General features: G+C 35.3%; 3 protein-coding genes across 5 annotated transcripts; 2 read left to right on the forward strand and 1 right to left on the reverse strand.

The window, feature by feature from the left end:
• Window positions 1-459: 459 nt before the first annotated feature.
• LOC123311474 (ubiquitin carboxyl-terminal hydrolase CYLD) lies at window positions 460-6,509 on the forward strand. Of its 2 annotated transcripts, none has more exons than XM_044895487.1 (7): window positions 460-1,177; window positions 2,366-3,029; window positions 3,899-4,299; window positions 4,436-4,651; window positions 4,714-5,146; window positions 5,213-5,545; window positions 5,597-6,509. In XM_044895487.1, exons 1-7 carry the CDS (start codon window positions 746-748, stop codon window positions 5,791-5,793), a joined length of 2,676 nt encoding a protein of 891 aa, XP_044751422.1. In that variant the 5' UTR covers window positions 460-745; the 3' UTR covers window positions 5,794-6,509. The 2 variants fall into 2 exon arrangements, with proteins under 2 accessions (XP_044751422.1, XP_044751423.1); XM_044895488.1 differs by lacking the exon at window positions 460-1,177 and adding an exon at window positions 1,772-1,910.
• A 141-nt stretch (window positions 6,510-6,650) lies between these two features.
• Window positions 6,651-11,519, reverse strand: LOC123310899 (repressor of RNA polymerase III transcription MAF1 homolog). Its single transcript, XM_044894587.1, has 4 exons — window positions 11,380-11,519; window positions 9,381-10,373; window positions 8,176-8,453; window positions 6,651-7,580 (listed from the first exon to the last, which is right to left on the reverse strand). Exons 2-4 carry the CDS (start codon window positions 9,720-9,722, stop codon window positions 7,511-7,513), a joined length of 690 nt encoding a protein of 229 aa, XP_044750522.1. The 5' UTR covers window positions 9,723-10,373; window positions 11,380-11,519; the 3' UTR covers window positions 6,651-7,510.
• Window positions 11,520-11,613: 94 nt separating this feature from the next.
• LOC123310898 lies at window positions 11,614-18,759 on the forward strand. 2 transcript variants are annotated; one of them, XM_044894585.1, is made up of 8 exons: window positions 11,614-11,751; window positions 11,902-14,702; window positions 14,832-14,984; window positions 15,159-15,391; window positions 15,483-16,006; window positions 16,905-17,137; window positions 17,212-17,491; window positions 17,752-18,759. In XM_044894585.1, exons 2-8 carry the CDS (start codon window positions 11,959-11,961, stop codon window positions 18,073-18,075), a joined length of 4,491 nt encoding a protein of 1,496 aa, XP_044750520.1. In that variant the 5' UTR covers window positions 11,614-11,751; window positions 11,902-11,958; the 3' UTR covers window positions 18,076-18,759. The 2 variants fall into 2 exon arrangements, with proteins under 2 accessions (XP_044750520.1, XP_044750521.1); XM_044894586.1 differs by having other exon boundaries at window positions 15,489-16,006.
• Window positions 18,760-18,888: the final 129 nt, after the last annotated feature.

Below are 18,888 nucleotides of genomic sequence, written 5' to 3' on the forward strand. Positions count from 1 at the left end.
TTTGAGGTTTGTATCATTTCAAATACAAAAATTCTGTATGGACTGAACTTGGTCTCTAGGACTAAATAATATAAAAAATCTAGAAATAAAAGAGGAGACTGATTCTTTTGTACATTCGAGATTATCTGAATAATTGTATAGGATCATTTGAAAATTGGTAATTTTGGTGAAACATTCTATTATGGGCAGTTCTACGTTCGCTTATAAAATCACCCTGTATATTATTACATTTTTTTTTTCGAATTCTATGGGAACATAAGGTTTACTAATTATTTTCTTGCTCTATGGTGTTTACAAAGAGTAACACCAGAGGTTATCTCTGAGCACAGAACACTCTACTCTTTCTCTGAGTAACACTGTTACTCTGTGGTTTTCATTTCTGGTAGATCTGAAAATTGACATCTCGTGTAGATCCAAAGCATCGTAGATCATTCACACCCAATATTTTGAACTCACTTTTCTGACTCACGTTCTGTCATAATAAATTTCATCAACAAATAAGTAATCCGATTCGATATTTCATGTTAGTGGCGTAATCCAACACTGTTGCTGATGAATATTTGAAATTCATATGGAAATTTGTGAAATACCCTAAAGCAATTATTATTTCTTAGTAATCTTCAAAATTGACGTGACAATATGTGAACAAAATACTGTGAAAAAATATTCAAATCTGCTGCTACAAATTTGATCTGTTATAGTGAAATTTAGTGAGTCACTTGCAACTCATTTAATATTTACAAACATGTATTCCTACGCTAACTCACAAAATCCAACTTGTGGGGTTTTGATAGAGAACTGCCTCCTCAAGGATGGCAAGGGTAACAAGGAGAGGACTGCCTATGTAGGGCAAATGGTTAAAATAATGGGATCCCTTGATAATGGTGAAGTACTTATAAAAATTCTAAAAGATGGGGAAAGCTGGGAAACCCTCCAATTTATCTGTAAGCGAAGCCAAATAGCACCAGTGGAAGAAAAGATTCTATTTTTTCTTTCATCGATACCACCTCAGGAAAGAGTGAAATTGGCTAAAAACAGGGAAAAGTGTGAGAAGTTAGCGACCATAACAAAAGATATGACTGTTGCAGTTTCATTCAATGATGATGTTGCTCTTGGTGTTATTAAATATATAGGTGTTGTTAAAGGAATTGGTAGATGTATTGGTGTTCAGCTACACGTAAGTAAATAGATGACTTAAGCATGCTCTTACTTGTTTTTTCCATATATTCAAATGATCTCAAGAAATTAACAATCCCCTTCCACCCATTGGATGTACAGTGAGACATTCATGATGATTATTATCGGAATATGAATTTATATTTGATGACTTATTTCTTTACAAGATTTATGACACTCACTGTCCACATTATCTTTTTTTGTTGCTGAACCAGAATGATTTGAAAGTAAAATAGGCAAATCCACTTTATCCATTTTTTTTGAGGTGTAAACTGAATTATCACATATATTCATATTCAGTGAGAAGAGATAATTCAAGTACATCTAGCAAAACAATTGGAGCATGACATAAAAGTTTTGTCGGAATACTTCTGTTTTTATATTCTTGAAATCCATTTCAGTGGTTCCAGTCAGTTAATTTCGTAATAAATCCAAACAATTTAACGCTTTCCTAATCAATCTTTTTCTACATAACATGCATGACGGATTTATTAATTTTTTTCCAGTCAGTTATCAGTGGATTATATTATCATGATTTTGTAGTAAACATTTCCCTTTTTGTGGAGTTCTGATTAATTCCTTGTATGATTAATCGCCATTAATCATTCCTATTTCCTGAAGTGAACTTGCAAATTTTAATTAGACTGAGGAATATTCCGTATGTTGTAGTTTCATGTCTGCAAGTAAAGTTTACAAGTGTTCACGAGGAAATCTCGTATCTACTTTATTTTCAGGTACTGTTGATACATACTGAATTGTGGAATGTTCCAAAATTATTAACTCAACTTGAAAATCATCAGGAATATATTTATCTGGAAAAGCTGTTTTCTTCTTAACAAGTGCGAAAAGTCATACTTTCCAGCACGCAACTGCCGTTGACCGAAACACTAAACTGATTTCGAGCAAGCATCAGTCGAGTGCTGAAAAGAGACTTCACGAAAAAAATGTTTCAATCAAAGGCTTTTATAGGATAAGAATTCTATATATTTACTCCAAAGTGCAAGCAAAAATATATACATATATTGAAATATCAAATTATTATTAAAGGCAGAACAAAATTGTGTTACGTCCCTGCAAAGAAAATATACTGTTCTATCATTAAATCAATTTTGAATCTGGAAAGAAGCAAGCAATCCAATTCCTGAGGATGAGGTGACATCTCTCAAAATTTTTAATATTTTTATTACAGGAAAAGAGGGACCAAAATAAATGTGATGGTTTTTGCGCCGGTATTCCATATTTTACTTGTGAACCCGGTAAAGGCGTCTTTGTAACAATTGAAAAAATAAACCCCATAAACATGACTTGTTCCAAAGAAACTTCGAAAAAATCAGATTTGGATGTTTGCTTGGAAAAAAGCATATCGAATTTATTTCTGCGTGATAAAGAACTCGAAAAGCCTCACAAGCATGAAGAAATAATAACGAAATATGGGGAATACACAAATTTGTCGAATAAGAGTACAACCTACATACGCAATTCTCTTTCATTGCAAAATATGTTGGACGTAGATAGGTCGACGAATTCGAATAACGATTTTGACAATAATTCGATCATCCCACGAGATAAGGCCTATTTGATTCACGAGAGTGATTCGAAGAAAAAAATCAGAAATAAATCAGAGTTGGATCTCATTGATATACTAGGTAATTCCCAATACGACAATCATGATAAGAAGGGAGAATATAGTGGGACCTGCAAAAAATTGAACGGCAAGAAAATTGATGGGGAAGCGCCTAAATACGGAAAAAGTAGAAGTTTAGGAGCAGGAACACAATCTTTGGAAAATGGAACATTACCCACAATGAAGAAGAAATTTGGTACTGAATCTCGAAATGGTGGTAACAATAAGAGTAAGTGGAACATTAAATTAATCCAATAATTCGAAGAAATTATACTGAAAAGTGATTGAACAGTAATATAATTTTCCTGTGGAATTTTCCATCACATTGAATTTATTTATAATGAAGCTTTCATAATTTGGTTCAAAATTATTGTTTTGCATTTAGATTAGTACATTTTATGTTTTTTTTTACGTGAAACTGTTTGTAATATGACGCTCAAATTTTTGCATGGATCTCTGATTTAACGTTTATTTTTGGGCCAAGTACGTTATCCATTTCGATCGTTTCTCATTTAGAATGCTTTATCGAAATTATTCGTGATCAAACTTACAAACAAATTTTCTGCTGAAAACTTTGTTACTTATTAATGATGCAAATGCAATTCTATTTTTCTTCATGTGTTTCTTTCATCTTCTCTGTTCGGTAATTCATTTGAATTATGGGCAATTAACTAGTTTTATGTTGCCTATATTAGATTATTTTACTCTTCCTACTCTTTAGCATCCTAATGATTGAGAATGATCTCAATACGTCGCGCTGTGCCAAAAATAAATACGGTTTCGAATCAACTCAGAAATTAGCCGTTCTATTTCGAGGTTCTCACTTTAGTGAATCTTCGGAGATGTTAACATGTGGCTGAGTAGAGATCGACTAAATGATCTGCTGTAATCTGAAGTCGTTAAAAAGTTCGTACTGAATATCTATAGATTCGAAAACAATGTCTCTAAGTAGAAGAAAAAATTTCAACCACAGGTTCGATTTCGATAACACGAACGATTATTACGCATCTTCCAAAAAAAAATTAAACCAAAATATTTATGCTAATATTAAGGAAGTGGAAGAGGACATAATTAATAATTTGCCGCTGTTCGTTCTAGAAATAAACGAAAAAAGTGAAGCTTTAGCGAAGGCGTGCACGTCGAAAAACTGTGATAAACCCAAATACTCGGAACTTCAAAAAGCCCCCAACAACGATATTACTATCGGAACGCTGGTGGAAATTTCAAATGACGTTACCGAGGAACCTCTGTATGGTGTTATAAGGTGGCTTGGCATCGAAAATGGAACGAATTTCATTCTTGCCGGTGTCGAGTTGGAAAATGATCCGGAAAATTTGCCTCTGATGTTAACAGATGGCACGCATAATGGTGATAGACTCTTCAATTGTTCTGAGAAAAGAGCTTTGTTTGTCCCAATCCAGCAGTGTCATAAAGATTCTAGATTTCAGGATGGATTGCCCACTCCTGTTCATCAACCTTTGGATAGTTTGATTGACAATGTGAGTATTTGTCCACAATCCAATTAGACTACTCAATCAGTAATAATCTGAGGAATTGAACTCGTGCTAAAAAATTGGAATCCTCCTCAGCTAATCATCTTTTAGTACCTATATAAAAACCCATTTTTTTTTTCAGAGAGATTGCACAATTATAAAGGGATGCGTAGCACCTTTGTGCATGCCCACAGAAGAAGATGTAGAGGCTGTTTGTGGAAAGTACAAAGGTATTCAAGGACATCACAATTCTTGCTATTTGGATGTTACTCTATTTTCAATGTTTACGTTCACTGGAGTATTCGACAGTCTTCTGTTCAGACCGAAAGGGCCTAATGATATTCCCGACTATGAGGAGGTGAGAAATTTTTATCCAGTTCTAGATTACGGAATAAGAGGCAATAATTAATCAATTCTTAGGTGCAACGTGTCCTCAGGGAAGAAATAGTTAATCCTCTGAGGAAAAACCTCTATGTCAGTGCTGGACATGTTATGAACCTGAGAAAACTCCTAGACCGTCTTAGTTCAGTATCGGGTTTAACAAGCGAGGAAAAAGATCCAGAAGAATTCCTAAATTCCCTTCTAGCTCAAATACTGAAAGCGGACCCTTTCTTGAAATTGAATTCTGGTCAAGAGGCTTTTCATTATCAATTGTTTGTAGAAAAAGACGCCGATTTGACTTTACCTACTGTTCAACAACTTTTTGAGCAAAGTTTTCTCACTAGTAATATCAAACTGAAAGAAGTACCTTCTTGTTTGATCATCCAGATGCCTAGGTTCGGGAAAAACTTCAAAATGTATCCGAGGATTTTACCTTCACAATTGTTAGACGTTACAGATGTCATTGAGGAATGTGAGTATCAGACAACCAAAAACTCCTAGAATTGATTCGTTATTTAATAACTTTTGATCATTGCAGCACCCAGACAATGTATAGTTTGTGGAAAAGTTGCCCGTTATGAATGTCGAGAATGCTTCGATTTCAATAATGCAGGTTTAGCAAGTACAGCCTTCTGCGAGGTGTGCCTCAAAACAGCTCACCGGCATGAGAAACGAATACACCATTTACCCGAACCTCTGGATGTGTCTTACGATTTTACAATAATGGAGAACCATGTTAAACCCCCAAGACTATTTATGGAGCTTTTCGCAGTCATTTGCATTGAAACGTCACATTATGTTGCATTTGTCAAGTGTGGAGTGGGCCATGAAGCGCCCTGGTGTTTCTTTGATTCGATGGCAGACAGAAAAGGTAAGTTCATTTTCTTTCTTCTTTTCGTTAGATAAAATTCCGAAATTTCAGGAGAGAGAAACGGGTACAATATTCCAGAGATGGTGGCATGTCCAGACATCTCAAGATGGTTATCAGATGAAGGAGTATGTAGGGAACTCCATGAAGAGTATCCAAACGACAAGTTCCTACCAGAACATGCTCGTAGACTCCTATGTGATGCTTACATATGTATGTACCAAAGTTCCGATGTTATGATGTACAGATAAATTATTTGAGAAAAGTCTGTTAGATGTATACAAGTCAAATTCCTTTAATGACGAAAGACTATTATAGAAATTTCTATTTTGAATCTTTTGCAGTTTGATGGGTATATTTGAAATTTACAATTCTATTATACTTCTCTAATAAAAATAAATTACAATCAATCTTTTGAAGCTGAACAGAATGTTAAATATGATAAATTTTATTATTAAAGATGACATAAAAGATTCTATTTCCTACTAAAACAGATATATAATGTAAATTCTGGTGCGTCTTATTTTTTATTCTTTTACTGGTTTTAAAACATTCTATTTGGTATTAATTTGGTTTTGTCTATTTTTAAACTACTGACTAATCTTGAACTAATGTTATTTTCGTCCATTTTATAAATCTTTCAAACAACACAACTATTTCATAATTGATATATGTTCCTTTAATACCACGAACTTTCTCTAATTTCAAATTAAGTCTTGGGATTATGATGAAAATTCTCTATAAATGTTGCAGTAAACATTTTTGTTGAAATCAAAAAAAGTATTATCTAATCTAGTTAGAGACTTTATTGCTTGTTACTTATAACTTGAAATATTTATTTAATTTTATTTGTTAGATAATTAAACATAGATATCTTAACTTAAAAGAAAGGCTAATGTGTATTGTAAATTCCTTCTAAGTTAGCAAGTAAATGTTGTTTCTTTATGAATAAAATATGTTTCCCATATTTTCTAAAAGTTTTTTCCATATACCTAGATTTTTAAGAAAATTATAAAGAAATGAGAAGCATTACATTCTTCTTGAAAAGGGGATAAAGTTACTTACTTGATGATTTTTTAGATGGCAGGTTAGGTAAAAAAAAAAGATCTCAAGGTCAACGATATATTTATTTAGTAACTCAACATAACTGTGCTATGAATTCTAATAAATAGTGACATATTTCAAACCATAATCCAGTAAAAAAAATAATGCTAAACTTTATCCACACAAGTGAATAAAACAAAAGTTATTCTACAGCATAAGAAATTGTATACTATTTTTGTTAGGTGAAAATAAGTTATCCTCTACAGAGATTCCCACATTTTGTTAACAAACATTAATGACAACAAAAAATAGAATTAATCCTCCGAATCGCATTAAAAAACAATAATACAGCTTCATCTTTACCACTGCTCTCACAAAATTCCTATTCTGGATTAGATGAAGATTGTTTCAAACAATCTTTCATTGCAGATCTCTTCATTTCCGAATTTTTCGTATCTTGAAAAGAGTGCTTCCTCAAAGATGTAAAAAATTATTTTGAGTTTACTTCCTGAAAATACTGCATTTATCTTGTTTTTTCCATCACGTTTTATGGCAGAATGTCAGCAAAAATAAGAGTTGATTCAACCATATTTTGACAAATTCAAACTTTTTTATTTCAATGTTTTACTACTTCTCTCTACATTACAATAACAAATCGAAACGGTGTGGTTTCATTTGTTATCACAACAGGAAACATTGAAATATCAGCAAATAATCACCTACGAGTCGACCTTTCAGTGAATATATTTCCAAAGGAAGGGAAAGTTCAAAGTGAATAATTTTGACTTGAGTTTCTTTCTTGGATTAAATACGACATTGAACAAAATGTGGGGTAAGTATGTCAAAACTACTACTAAAAACTATCCAGAAGAAGCAAAGTGGCTGAACAAACTAAATATAAGATACACATAAGTAACAGGAAGTTCAATAATATAACTCATCTTCATCCATTGTGAAATCGCTTCCAAAACCTGAATCCATGGTGTATAAAGGACTGGAACAAAATAAGGAATCCTGAGTTGCATCATTTGGAATGTTTCAGTCCAATCAAGGATTATTATTTAGTAAAATGGAAACAAATACAGAAGCATTGTCTCTGGTTTTTTTACATGTAAAAAAATTATCGAATTTCTCAAAGAAAAAGAATTTTTTCTATTTCAAATTATCGGTCCATCTCTACCATAAATCATTCATAAAGATCAAATAAATTTATTGCACAGTTTGCACGACTCTAAAACGTTAGTCAAGTTAAGTAAAGTAATTTTTTCAGGTAATAGGCTTAAACCGATCGTTTGAAGTACCAAACTGCATTTTGATTTCTACTGAGCTGTTGTTATTTCTCAGGAGTGTTGGGAAAGGAATTTTTCAGTTCACGTTCCATTTTGAAAAAGGCTCAATTATAGCTCGTTTCGAAGAATTTTTTTCACCCAATCATTTTTTCTTACTCAATATTTAAAATTGACCCTTCTCAATCCCTTTTTTGCTTTTTTGAGGCTTTCCTCCTCTACGACTGAATCTCATTTACGTCTCATGACCCCATACTGCGAATCAAGTTGGCGGTAACGGTGGTTTAAATTTTTTTTACTCACTTCGAAGCTCTGCACGTGAAGAACACGATGCGCTTCAACTTCTTGTTGTAGAAGAAATAGTTGAAGCTCCAGAGGCACCCGTCCTCTCCGAAAGGATCGGATGCCAGGTCCGGATTGTATGAAAATATGTCGCACTCAGGGAGACATATCTCGTCGTCGAGGGCGCTCCACAGAGCCGGGCCTAGGGCGCGGTACTGTTCGCCTACTGTGGCGATCAGCTGCGTATCGATCGCATTTGCGACCCATTGCCGAGACGGCTCTTTGCTGAAGTCGTCGCTCTAAAAAAATAGACAAAAATTGTTACTTACGCCAATGGGATTCGAAGAAAAAACTTTGCCATTTGACTGAGGGATTTCGCTTATTCATTGACAAGGTCCTATTCAAACAATTTGTATCTTCGTTATTTTCAAAAAAGTGCATGCACCTGAATGAATAACATTCAATTTTTTATACAGCATTTTCGTTTATATCCTGCATTTTAGCCGCATCTTTATTAAACACCCCGTATAAGCAACAGTCCGGTATAAAAAGTTGATTGTCATTTTCTCTACAACCATCTTTACATGTTTATGTTTGAGCAGGCTACAACTCCAGTACCTACATATAATGAAAATACAGGCTGTTTCTAAAGGCGATGCACCTCGCGAAAGAAGAATACCGAACACATAATTTTCTTCACATGACTTACAATTGTTACAAGGTGAATAAACATCTTGTTGTTCTATTTGAAGTTCATTGTCACCTTCAACGTTCTTCATGCACCTACAGTGGAAAATTCCGCACAAAACAAGATAACAACTTTAAAATGAATCACAAGATGCCTTATCAACATCTCATGAATAGCAAAATGTAATCATACCATGTTTTCATAATTTCATGCTAATCACAATCGCCATTCAAAATCAGGAAATGAATTCATTTTTTCACAACGGAGATCAATGACCCAATCAATAAATACCAAATCGTTGACCTCAAGAACAAAAGCTTGCAACTCAAAATGAATATTTTATTGAAAAATTATGGAATTTCGATTTTAACTGGCAAAGTAAATCAATCGTTATCACAAATGAGTAACTAGGTATGAGCAGTAAAATGAATTCTTTAATTTCTCACACAATTCAAATTGGTTCTAATGATTCTTTGTATGAAGTTGATTTGGAAGATATGCTGGTGTTAACTTATCCTATTGAGGAGAATTCGATTACCTTGACATTCATAAAGTCATAATCTGGAAAAGCTGAGTTCAGTGTGGCGATCAGATAGAAAAGAGTCTTTCGACTGATGGTATCGCACAGTAACCCATCTTCATCGCTGGGGATACTGCTGCTGTAATGAGAACTTCCTGGAGATAAGCCCTGTGGTGGAGATAAAGCTTGTAAATCATTAGGGTGTACACCTTCAGGATTGAACCTCTTGTAAAGAATTTTGTCGATTCCCACCATTTTGCAGGAATAACTTTCAATCCTTCCAACTATATTACAGTCTTCAGTTTTGAAGAATAAGGCATTATTTATGGTTTCGAATCTTGTACTTTCAAGTAACTTCATGTTGAAGATTTTTGTTTCCAATAAATAGCTTAAATAGTTATTTCAATGTCTCAACAGAAAAATGTCGTTTATATTGTACAAAGTCTTATATTTTTAGCACTACTCGGTAAACAGTTCTTAAACATTGCTGTGGGATGCAAGAATATTCCTTTTCTTTTCCAATAAACAAGATTATATGATGACACCAAGGTACGCTCCACTGATTTCTTGCTCAATAAATCGTTGGGGCACATTACAATCAAGATGAAACCGAAAACAAACCACAGTTTCTATTGTTTCTACTCGCTTATAGTCAACAGAAATGCGAACTTGTAGTTGAAAAACGTTCAAAGAAATCCACTATTTATAACACTTAAGTCTAGAAGAAACAGACGCCAAAACACTACTTTCCACCGTTAGCTAGAGTTCAGATTCAGAATCATCAAAGTCAGAAAACATTTTAAACTGTCGAAAAACACTAACACAACCGAAGAAACTATTTTCGAAATTCACTTTTCAATAATTCGATTAGAACAAAGGAAATTGTTTGACACTTTCAACATCAAATAGTCATCATTCGTTCGTTTACTAACATTCAATGTTACCAACCGCGACCAATGCCAGCAAACTGATGCATGGAAATTTCCATTCTCTGCGCAGGTCCCCAATTAACTGAAACGAAAATGAAAAGTGCTAGTAATCCTTGACAGCACCTCACCTATTGTTTTATTTGGTTTACGAGACTTGATTACGAATTAGTGGTTTTAACGATAAGCGTTTGTAATTAAGACACGCACAAATCAATACACATATGCAAACAAAATTTAATATACATACGGCCGTTTGATCCAACAAAATGTTCATTCAAATTAATGTCGCACATTTATCGATTTCGAATTAATAAGTTCAAATGGAATTTTTTTTTTATTTTACTCTTGATTGGCTGTAAAACACAATTTTTTCTCTAGTCTTTAATAGATGTTGGGTAGATAATTGTCTTTACCGTTCTTTCTGTGTAGGTGTTGCATTTTTATTTCAAGGATACAATGTCATGGGGGTCAAGTAGAAGACTATATTTGGCGGATGCGCAGAATTTACTAATAATTGAAAAGTCGTGAAATTCGTTTATTTTTCGAACTATTGAATGCACTCTCCTAAAAAAAGGAGAAGTGAACCCAATTTTTGACGAAAAGCTTATATTTTTTTAGTGGAATGATTTTTATGAATTGAGACAACCCACAAGTATGACATTATTATGCAATGAAAAATAATTTTTTCCATATCGGTTGAAATCAAACCAGTTCAGAATTTCTTAGGTGCATATTTCATGATATCTAAAGGATGTTATGAATTTTTATCTTCGATTTCTTCCACAACTATCGACGATTCTATTGAATTTCAATTAATCCTTTTTGTGAAACCACTACATTATTTTATTTTCAGTTTTCTCGATCTTTTTCTATATTCATTTGTTTAAGAAATAAAGAAATGGAATTCGGAAATAAATATTGCATGTCTCAATAAAGACCTCCCCCAGGTAGTAAAAATTTTGAACAGTATGAATGGTGTATTGAGACTAACGAGGGTGTTAGAAATTTATTGAAGTTACGAGAGGAAAAACTAATAAAAATAACTCGAATCATTCAATGCATCCAAATATCAAAGACAAAGAACTTACATTTGTACGTCCTCAAGGTCCCGATTTATTTTGAGAACTTACATTCATCCGAATACCTTAGGCCGGAAATTCATTCGAAGAAAAACAAAAAATTCCCGCGCTTAGCATAAAATTACATCTAGAAGATGATGTCCGGCGCTTTATTTTCGATGTTTTTTACCGAATAGAAAATTCAGGCCCAAGTGACAAGTCAACGAATCCAACTTAGTTTAAATTTAACTCTTTGAATCAAGAGTCGGGACCAGCGCACTTTTCACTCAGTCAGTTATATACGTAAAGTCCAGAAATATACTTTATAGTATCCTTAGACAAACATCATGCGATTATAATGAAGACTTAGAGTTTCATTTGATTATGGTTAGTGCGATTTTGGTAAGTCGGACGTTTGAAACATTGCCTCTCTATTTATAACGAATTAACAATTCCCTACTTAACCTTTTGAGTGCCTGAACGCCTTAAACGAATTAACATCTTCGCGTCAAACGGTGGGAAACACTTTGTTTATAATAATCTTTTTCGCAGAGCCTAACTTTCGACTTTACAATAAGGATGTTTTTTGCGATATGAATATCGCAAAATATGAACGATAAGGATCCGAAATCATCCCCGGATAATGGCAAACAAAGTGTTGGCAGCGAATCAACAAACAGCAAGAGGAGCAGTGGGATCTTCTCTTTTTTCAAGTGGCTCAGACCTTCTGGAAGTGCAGCATCGCGGGAATCTTTGAATTCGGACAAGACGAATAATTCGAGCAGCTGTGAAAGCCTCAGTTCTGTGCAGAGTTCAGGGACAGTGGCTTCGTTTTCCTTCGTAGAACCGAGCGCGTACTCCAACAATTTGAAGCACAAAAAAATACCTCCGTCTCCCGAGACTGACACTTATAAGGCGAGGATCAAACAAAGGGATCAACGTAGGGAGAAGGATAAAAATTTGACTTTGAGAAAAAAATACAACCTTTTCTTCGGCAGGGAGACTCTATTGAAGACGGTTTCTTCCACTGAAGAAAATAGCAAAAGCTTACCACTCATGACGAAGCCTGCATTGAAAGAAGAATCTAGAGAAGAAGGATTTCACAGAAGGACCAATAGTGATTCCTCGAAAGTGAAAAAGGCCGGTGCTTACGTCCATGTGAAGGGTAAAAGGAAAGCGCCACAACCTCCTGGGAATACAGAGGACTCCAACGCTAGTTTGAAGAAAACTACTAAACGATTAGCTCCTAAACCCCCAGAACAAAATTCTACTATCAGATCGGAATCCTCATTATCTCAGCAAAGTGAAATAACTTCGTTCAGAAGCGAACAAATCAACGAAAGAACAATTGAGGAAAACAATAAGGTAACCAGCCAATCATATACGACAACAGAAGAGAATAGCCGAAAATATTCCAGTAGGAGCGAAGATTCCAGTTCCGAAACTATTCGTAATAAATCAACGAATAGTTACTTGTTCGATTTCATCGGAAAATCTTCATCCCAGGAGACTAAATCGAACAGGGACTCCATCCTTCTGGATGATCCTCTTCAAAGCCAGAACAACCGCAATACAGAACTCGAAACCAAGTGTCTGAATTCACTGAATGGCATCCTCGAATCAGCCAGTTCCTCGGATGTAATTTCGAATGATTCTCTAAAATTAGATCATGGTATTCTCAAACCTGTGAAGGACGAGGAACAGAATATTTATTCCGAGTGTTCACCTTTTTCTTCCAAAGAACTTTCAGAAGATTCGAAGCCTTGGTATAAGAGACAAGAGACAGCAGCAGCGCATTTGAAGAGGGAATTTTTCAAATCTTCCCTAGATAACAAGTATGAACCCATAGATGTGTTACCCGAAGTGTCCTTCACCAGGAATTCATCTGTGGATTTGAGCTCGAAGACGAAGAAAGAAGATAAAATGGAAAAAAAGAAAGAAGACAAGAGAAAATCCGGTGTGTCTCTCCTGGCGAATATAAGCGAATTGGACAGGGAAGCAGCTGAAATTCTGCAAAGGGAAAAAATGAAAAACGCTGATAGTTTCCAAGAGATGCCAGAGTTCATGAAACCTAAGGACGACAATAATAAAACGGACACGGACTCTTGGGTGACCCCTAAGAGAAGATCGGCGAGGGACCTAATAGCTAAGTTCAATGCCATCACCAACGTGACCAAAGCTACGGTAAACACTGCCTTTTTCGGATCAACCCAGAAGAGAGATTATTTCGGAAAATCTTCCTCCAAGGAAACGAAGAAAAAACAAGAAACATTATTGGAATCGCACAAAAAACGATTGGAAATGATAGACAATAAAATAAATAATGAAAAAAAGACGACCATGGCCCCCCTCATGAAATCGGAGAGTGCTAGTGTTGTCAAAAAACCAGATACCCCCAAGGCTGAAAGGAAGAGTTGGAACTGCCCGAAATGCTACGTGGAAAACGAATATTGGAGAATTATTTGCCACGTTTGCTCGGCAATCAAACCCTACTTCGATGAACTTTCAGCCAGTCCAAATTTGAAGAAAAGCGATAAGAGTTTTGCTACCAAAGACACCAATCAGAACCAATATGAACGTATTCTAGAAAGATCGAAGACCCAGATAGGATTCTCAGCTTTGAGCAATATGACCTCGGCTAAAAACAAGAAGACAGACCTTTATACAAGTGCTTCGAGTGAGAATTCCAACAAAACACAAGATAGAAAAGAGGAACGGGAGAAACTCAAGAAAATGTTGATCGAAATGAAGAATTCTTTACCGAAGAAAGCATATCCTGGTAAAGCACAGAGTAAACAACAGATCATCACCGAAAAACCCGAATTAGAAGTGAAAAAAATCGAAACTACGATTCCTGTTCTCGATGTTGATTCATCCGACACTGACAATGAGGAAGTTGAAGACATTCCTTCTAAAATACCAGTTATGATCAAACAAGACGAGAAAAAGGTGGATAATATCGAAGAAAAAGTAGTCTCAATACTGATAGGTACCAAAGAAACCATTTACGAAAATATCAAAGTCAAGAAAACCTCCGATCCCAAACCGATTAAGGTATCATCTTCAGCACAAACCGCCTCTGTCGTTCCCAAACCACCGGAACCATCCAAGAGAGCCAACGTTACCACCATGGTCAAAAAGAAGAACAGTTTCGAGCCTATGAAAGTTCAAGACTTCGAAGACATCTACAGCGACCAAAACGGCAGTTCTGCCGCTAGGATATACGCGAATCTGGCCCAAAATGACGAACTGAGTTTGTTCTTCAACATGCCGAAGAATCTCACCGAGATGAAGAACACGTTGAGCAAGATGAAGTTGCAGAATAAGAACAAGGATACTATTGAGATAAACAGGTAACAACTTTCCATATTCTTTCGAACGATTTATAGTTGGGAATTGTGGATTAAGCGCATCCACCATTTTTGGGTTTTTTCCTTACGAAAGGTGACTTCGATGAGTTATTGATGAAATATTCATTTCAGATTGCTACGAAAATTGGAAGTGGCCATTGCTAAGGGAGACCTGACCCAAGCCGCTGATTTCGCCAAAGAATTAGCCCAACTGAGGGTGAACTGCTCTGTGATAAGGCAAAAATCCAGTTCGGAAGAGAAAGAAATTGAAAAGGACGGATTCAGGTAAATTTTTTATATATAGTACCTGATGAAAGTGGAGACTAGGCAAGAATATGACGAAAAATAAATTCGTGCTAGATTTGTTCTATGTAAACGTAAATCTCTTCATTTTCTATCTATTTTTTCGTTTTTTTTTTCAACACATATTATTGGATGATATTTGTTTTGATTTTTCAGCGTCGATATGTACGTAGAAGATAAGGTTTCGCACAGAGGACCGTTTCCATTCCAAGTGAGATCAGAGCAAACTGTTGGAGAGTTGAAAAAGCAAGTTGAGAAAGAGTTTGAGATCCCCGTGGACGTACAAAGGTGGATTCTGGGTAAGGAACTGGCTACAGATGACAAGACGACTCTCAAGGATAATAATATCACCGAAGGATGTCCAATATTCTTATATCTCGTAGCACCAGGTGAGATTCAGCTCCTCCACCAATTATTGAAGAGCGTAGTCGTGAAATTCAGATGCTATCATACATTAAGCTAATTTCGTATTCTTCCCAGATTTAGCAGCGACTGAAAATCAAGAAAAACCCTTGAAAACGGCTGAGCCATCAACATCTTCACAAAACGCGGAAAGAAACGAAGCGCCCAAAGAAAAGAAAAATGATCAACCGAGGCTGTATCCAGAGATAAATGCATCAAAATCGGGCGTCTATCCAGAAATATCAGAAAATGAAGCGAGAACAGACGGTCCTAAAATTATAAACGCAATTCCAAAGGCCGTGGAAATTCCTCGAAAAGAAGACAAAGATGCGGGAGGTTCATCAGCTTCTTCGTCAAATTCGGAGGATAAGAGAACGGAAACACTGAACGTGAAGCCGGAAAAACATTTTTTCAAGGAAGTTGTTACGCAAACTGTTACGACGGCCCTGTTCGCTCCGGAACTGGAAAAGGGGGAGACGGAAAATGTTGAAGAGTACGACGTGAAGACGTTGAAACCGAACAGGACACCTGTGGAATGGGAATGCCACCTATGTACTCTTTTGAATCCCGTCAATAGTAACATTTGTGGAGTATGTGCCACTGTAAGTACTGTCCATTTTTTTCTTCAAATCGAGTTATTTACAATTTCCAAGCTCGTTGAACTTTGAGATAATTAAAAAAAAATGAGGAAAGGGCCTGCATTAATGTATTGAACAAGGGCGGTTCTGCCTAAAAGATGGGGTCAATTAAAAATTCGTCAAAACCGAACGGCTGCATCGAGCTCCATAAAACTTTCAGATTAATTACTAGAAGAGTTGCTCTTTCAGAATATGTATCACATTGCCATCTACGGTTATTGTTATTGAGAGATAATCTACTCGAAAGGTTACTATCGAAAAATTTCCAAAAAAGACGGAATCAATCAAATCATCGTCAAGTTTTTTCACCTTACAAACTTTACCTCTTTATAATTTATAATATTTTGGAAATTCAAGACAACGAAAATAATATCAAGATGGAAATAAACACCGTCGTATGTATGTCAGAATGTCTGTTGATAATCAAGTAAACCATTTTAAAACATCTTTTATGCTTCTGTTCTTGGATTTTTATTGCGAATATCAAACCGCTACTCAAAATCCCTACAGTATTGTGCAGGTAAGCCCCACTTTAACAAATGTCCCCTTACATAATAAATTATATTCAAGAAGAAAAACAGCTGTCTAGTTGTGCCCATTTTAATAACTTCAGCACCCTTCTATTCCCACTCCAGGTGTTACAGGAACTACGAGTTCTATAGAATGTCGCTTATACAGGCTGATTACTGAAGATGCACCAAAATTCAATGATATTGATCATTTGGGAAGTGTTTGCATTATTCCTACCTTTTCATAGTTTTCCTTTCCCAATATTTGAAACACAAGGAATTATAAAAAACAAATCACCACTAGAAAAAAATTAAGTTCCCTTTGATCAATTCAAGCAATTAATTTTTTTTAGGTTCGTCTGAGTACTCCCCAAAAAAAAGAGAGGAAACATTCGGCGAACAAACCTAGCGCACCTCCAGCATCTCCAAGCGGTCAAACTTACCGCCAATTGATGAATTTGGACAATGAGGATATCGTCCACAATACTGAAACGTTCGAATGCGTTGTATGCTTCAACCAAGTACCGCCAAATGAGGGTGTAACGTTGAGGGAATGCCTCCACCAATTTTGTAAGGAATGTGTCAGGTGAGAACAATTTTTCGATAGTCTGGAGTTGAATGGCTCAATTGAATCTCTCACAATTTGAATTTTTCTTGTAGGCATACTGTTGAATTCAGCGAAGAAGCGGAAATCAGATGTCCATACAGAGATAACGATTATTCCTGCAATATAGCCTTACAAGACCGAGAAATAAAAGCGTTGGTGTCCAAAACTGTTTACGATCAGCATTTGGCGAAGTCTGTTTCACAGGCAGAGAATAAAATAGATAAATCTTTTCATTGCAAAACACCGGACTGTAAGGGTTGGTGCATCTTCGAAGATAATGTCAATGAATTCCGGTGTCCAGTGTGCAGAAGAGTTAATTGCTTGACTTGTCAGGTAATGTTCCAAATATTTATTTTTACTTAAAATAGGTATGGAATGAAAGTGATTTCTCTACTTCAAAAACCTGCGTCGCCTCTTACCGTTCTCTAAATTTAATGAAATGATAATTCTGCCATCTTGGTGATTTCATATAGGCAATTTTCGATCAAAAATTGATAGGAATCACTGACCTTTCCCTGAAAGAATGAAGAATTTCATAGAAAACAATTTTAGATTGAAAATGTGATCATTCAATTCTGAATTTTTCCTCTCAGGCAATTCACATGGGCCTGAATTGCAAGCAGTACCAACAACGGATGACCGAAGAGGCGGACTGTGACGAAAACGCCAAACAAACACGTCAAATGTTGGATAAGATGGTGAAAAACGGCGAAGCCTTAAAATGTCCGACGTGCCACGTGATAATGATGAAGAAATGGGGCTGTGATTGGTTGAGATGTTCCATGTGCAAGACTGAAATCTGTTGGGTTACCAGAGGCCCCAGGTGGGGCCCCGGGGGCAAGGGGGACACTTCGGGAGGTTGTCAGTGCGGCGTTAACGGCGTCAAGTGCCATCCGAAATGTAACTATTGCCATTGAGTGATACTTTCTACATTCGAATTATAGATGAATTGATTCGAATTTTTTTTCACGTTTTTTACTATAAATCAGTAAGATTTTGGGGGAAAAATAGTATTTATAGGGGATTCCTTAAAAAAATTGTTATTACTTATGCCAGTTTGTGGTTTTTGTTTTTATTCAAACTGCAATTCGAACGAATTTTGTAGGCGATTGTATGGATACGACCAAAAACAATTAAAATTAAATAAATAGGTATGATATGTTTGATTACAGAGATCGAAAAAGACACAAGGAAAGTGCAATATTAGAGAATTCTTTGTTTTGCGCTCTTTTGAAATTGTTTCAATTTAATGTTAATTTATTCGAAGTTTAGGAAAATTGATTTTTTTTACTGAAAAAATAACATAAATGTGTGCATGTTTATCTTATTTTTCTTCAGTTATTTTAATGATGCTAGGAAATGATTGAAGTAATTAAAATTTCGAATTTGGTATTATAAAGATAGACGCGAAAAAATAATAAATTGCATCATATATCTGGAGATTTAACGTTTTCTGAGAGACCGCTTACGTAAACTATTTGAGAGAATTAGTTTTTTATGTGATTTCTATTGGTAAAAATTGTGAGATATGTAATAACTGCCATATATTTTAGTTTCGTTCAATAATTTTCGACATTGAAATAAAAATGAATGCTCTTTTTGATGGTGTTATTCATTTCATTCTTTTGAAAGTAAACAAAAAAGAATTAACGAAACCTTGAATTCCCTTTTCTATTGTTGCTCAAAAAAATTATTTACCCTTCTAAAAATAGAAGAGTCCTTTAATGCCA

The sequence above is a fragment of the Coccinella septempunctata genome, chromosome 4 (assembly GCF_907165205.1).
Source record: "Coccinella septempunctata chromosome 4, icCocSept1.1, whole genome shotgun sequence".
In the NCBI taxonomy this organism is placed as follows: Eukaryota; Metazoa; Arthropoda; class Insecta; order Coleoptera; family Coccinellidae; genus Coccinella; species Coccinella septempunctata.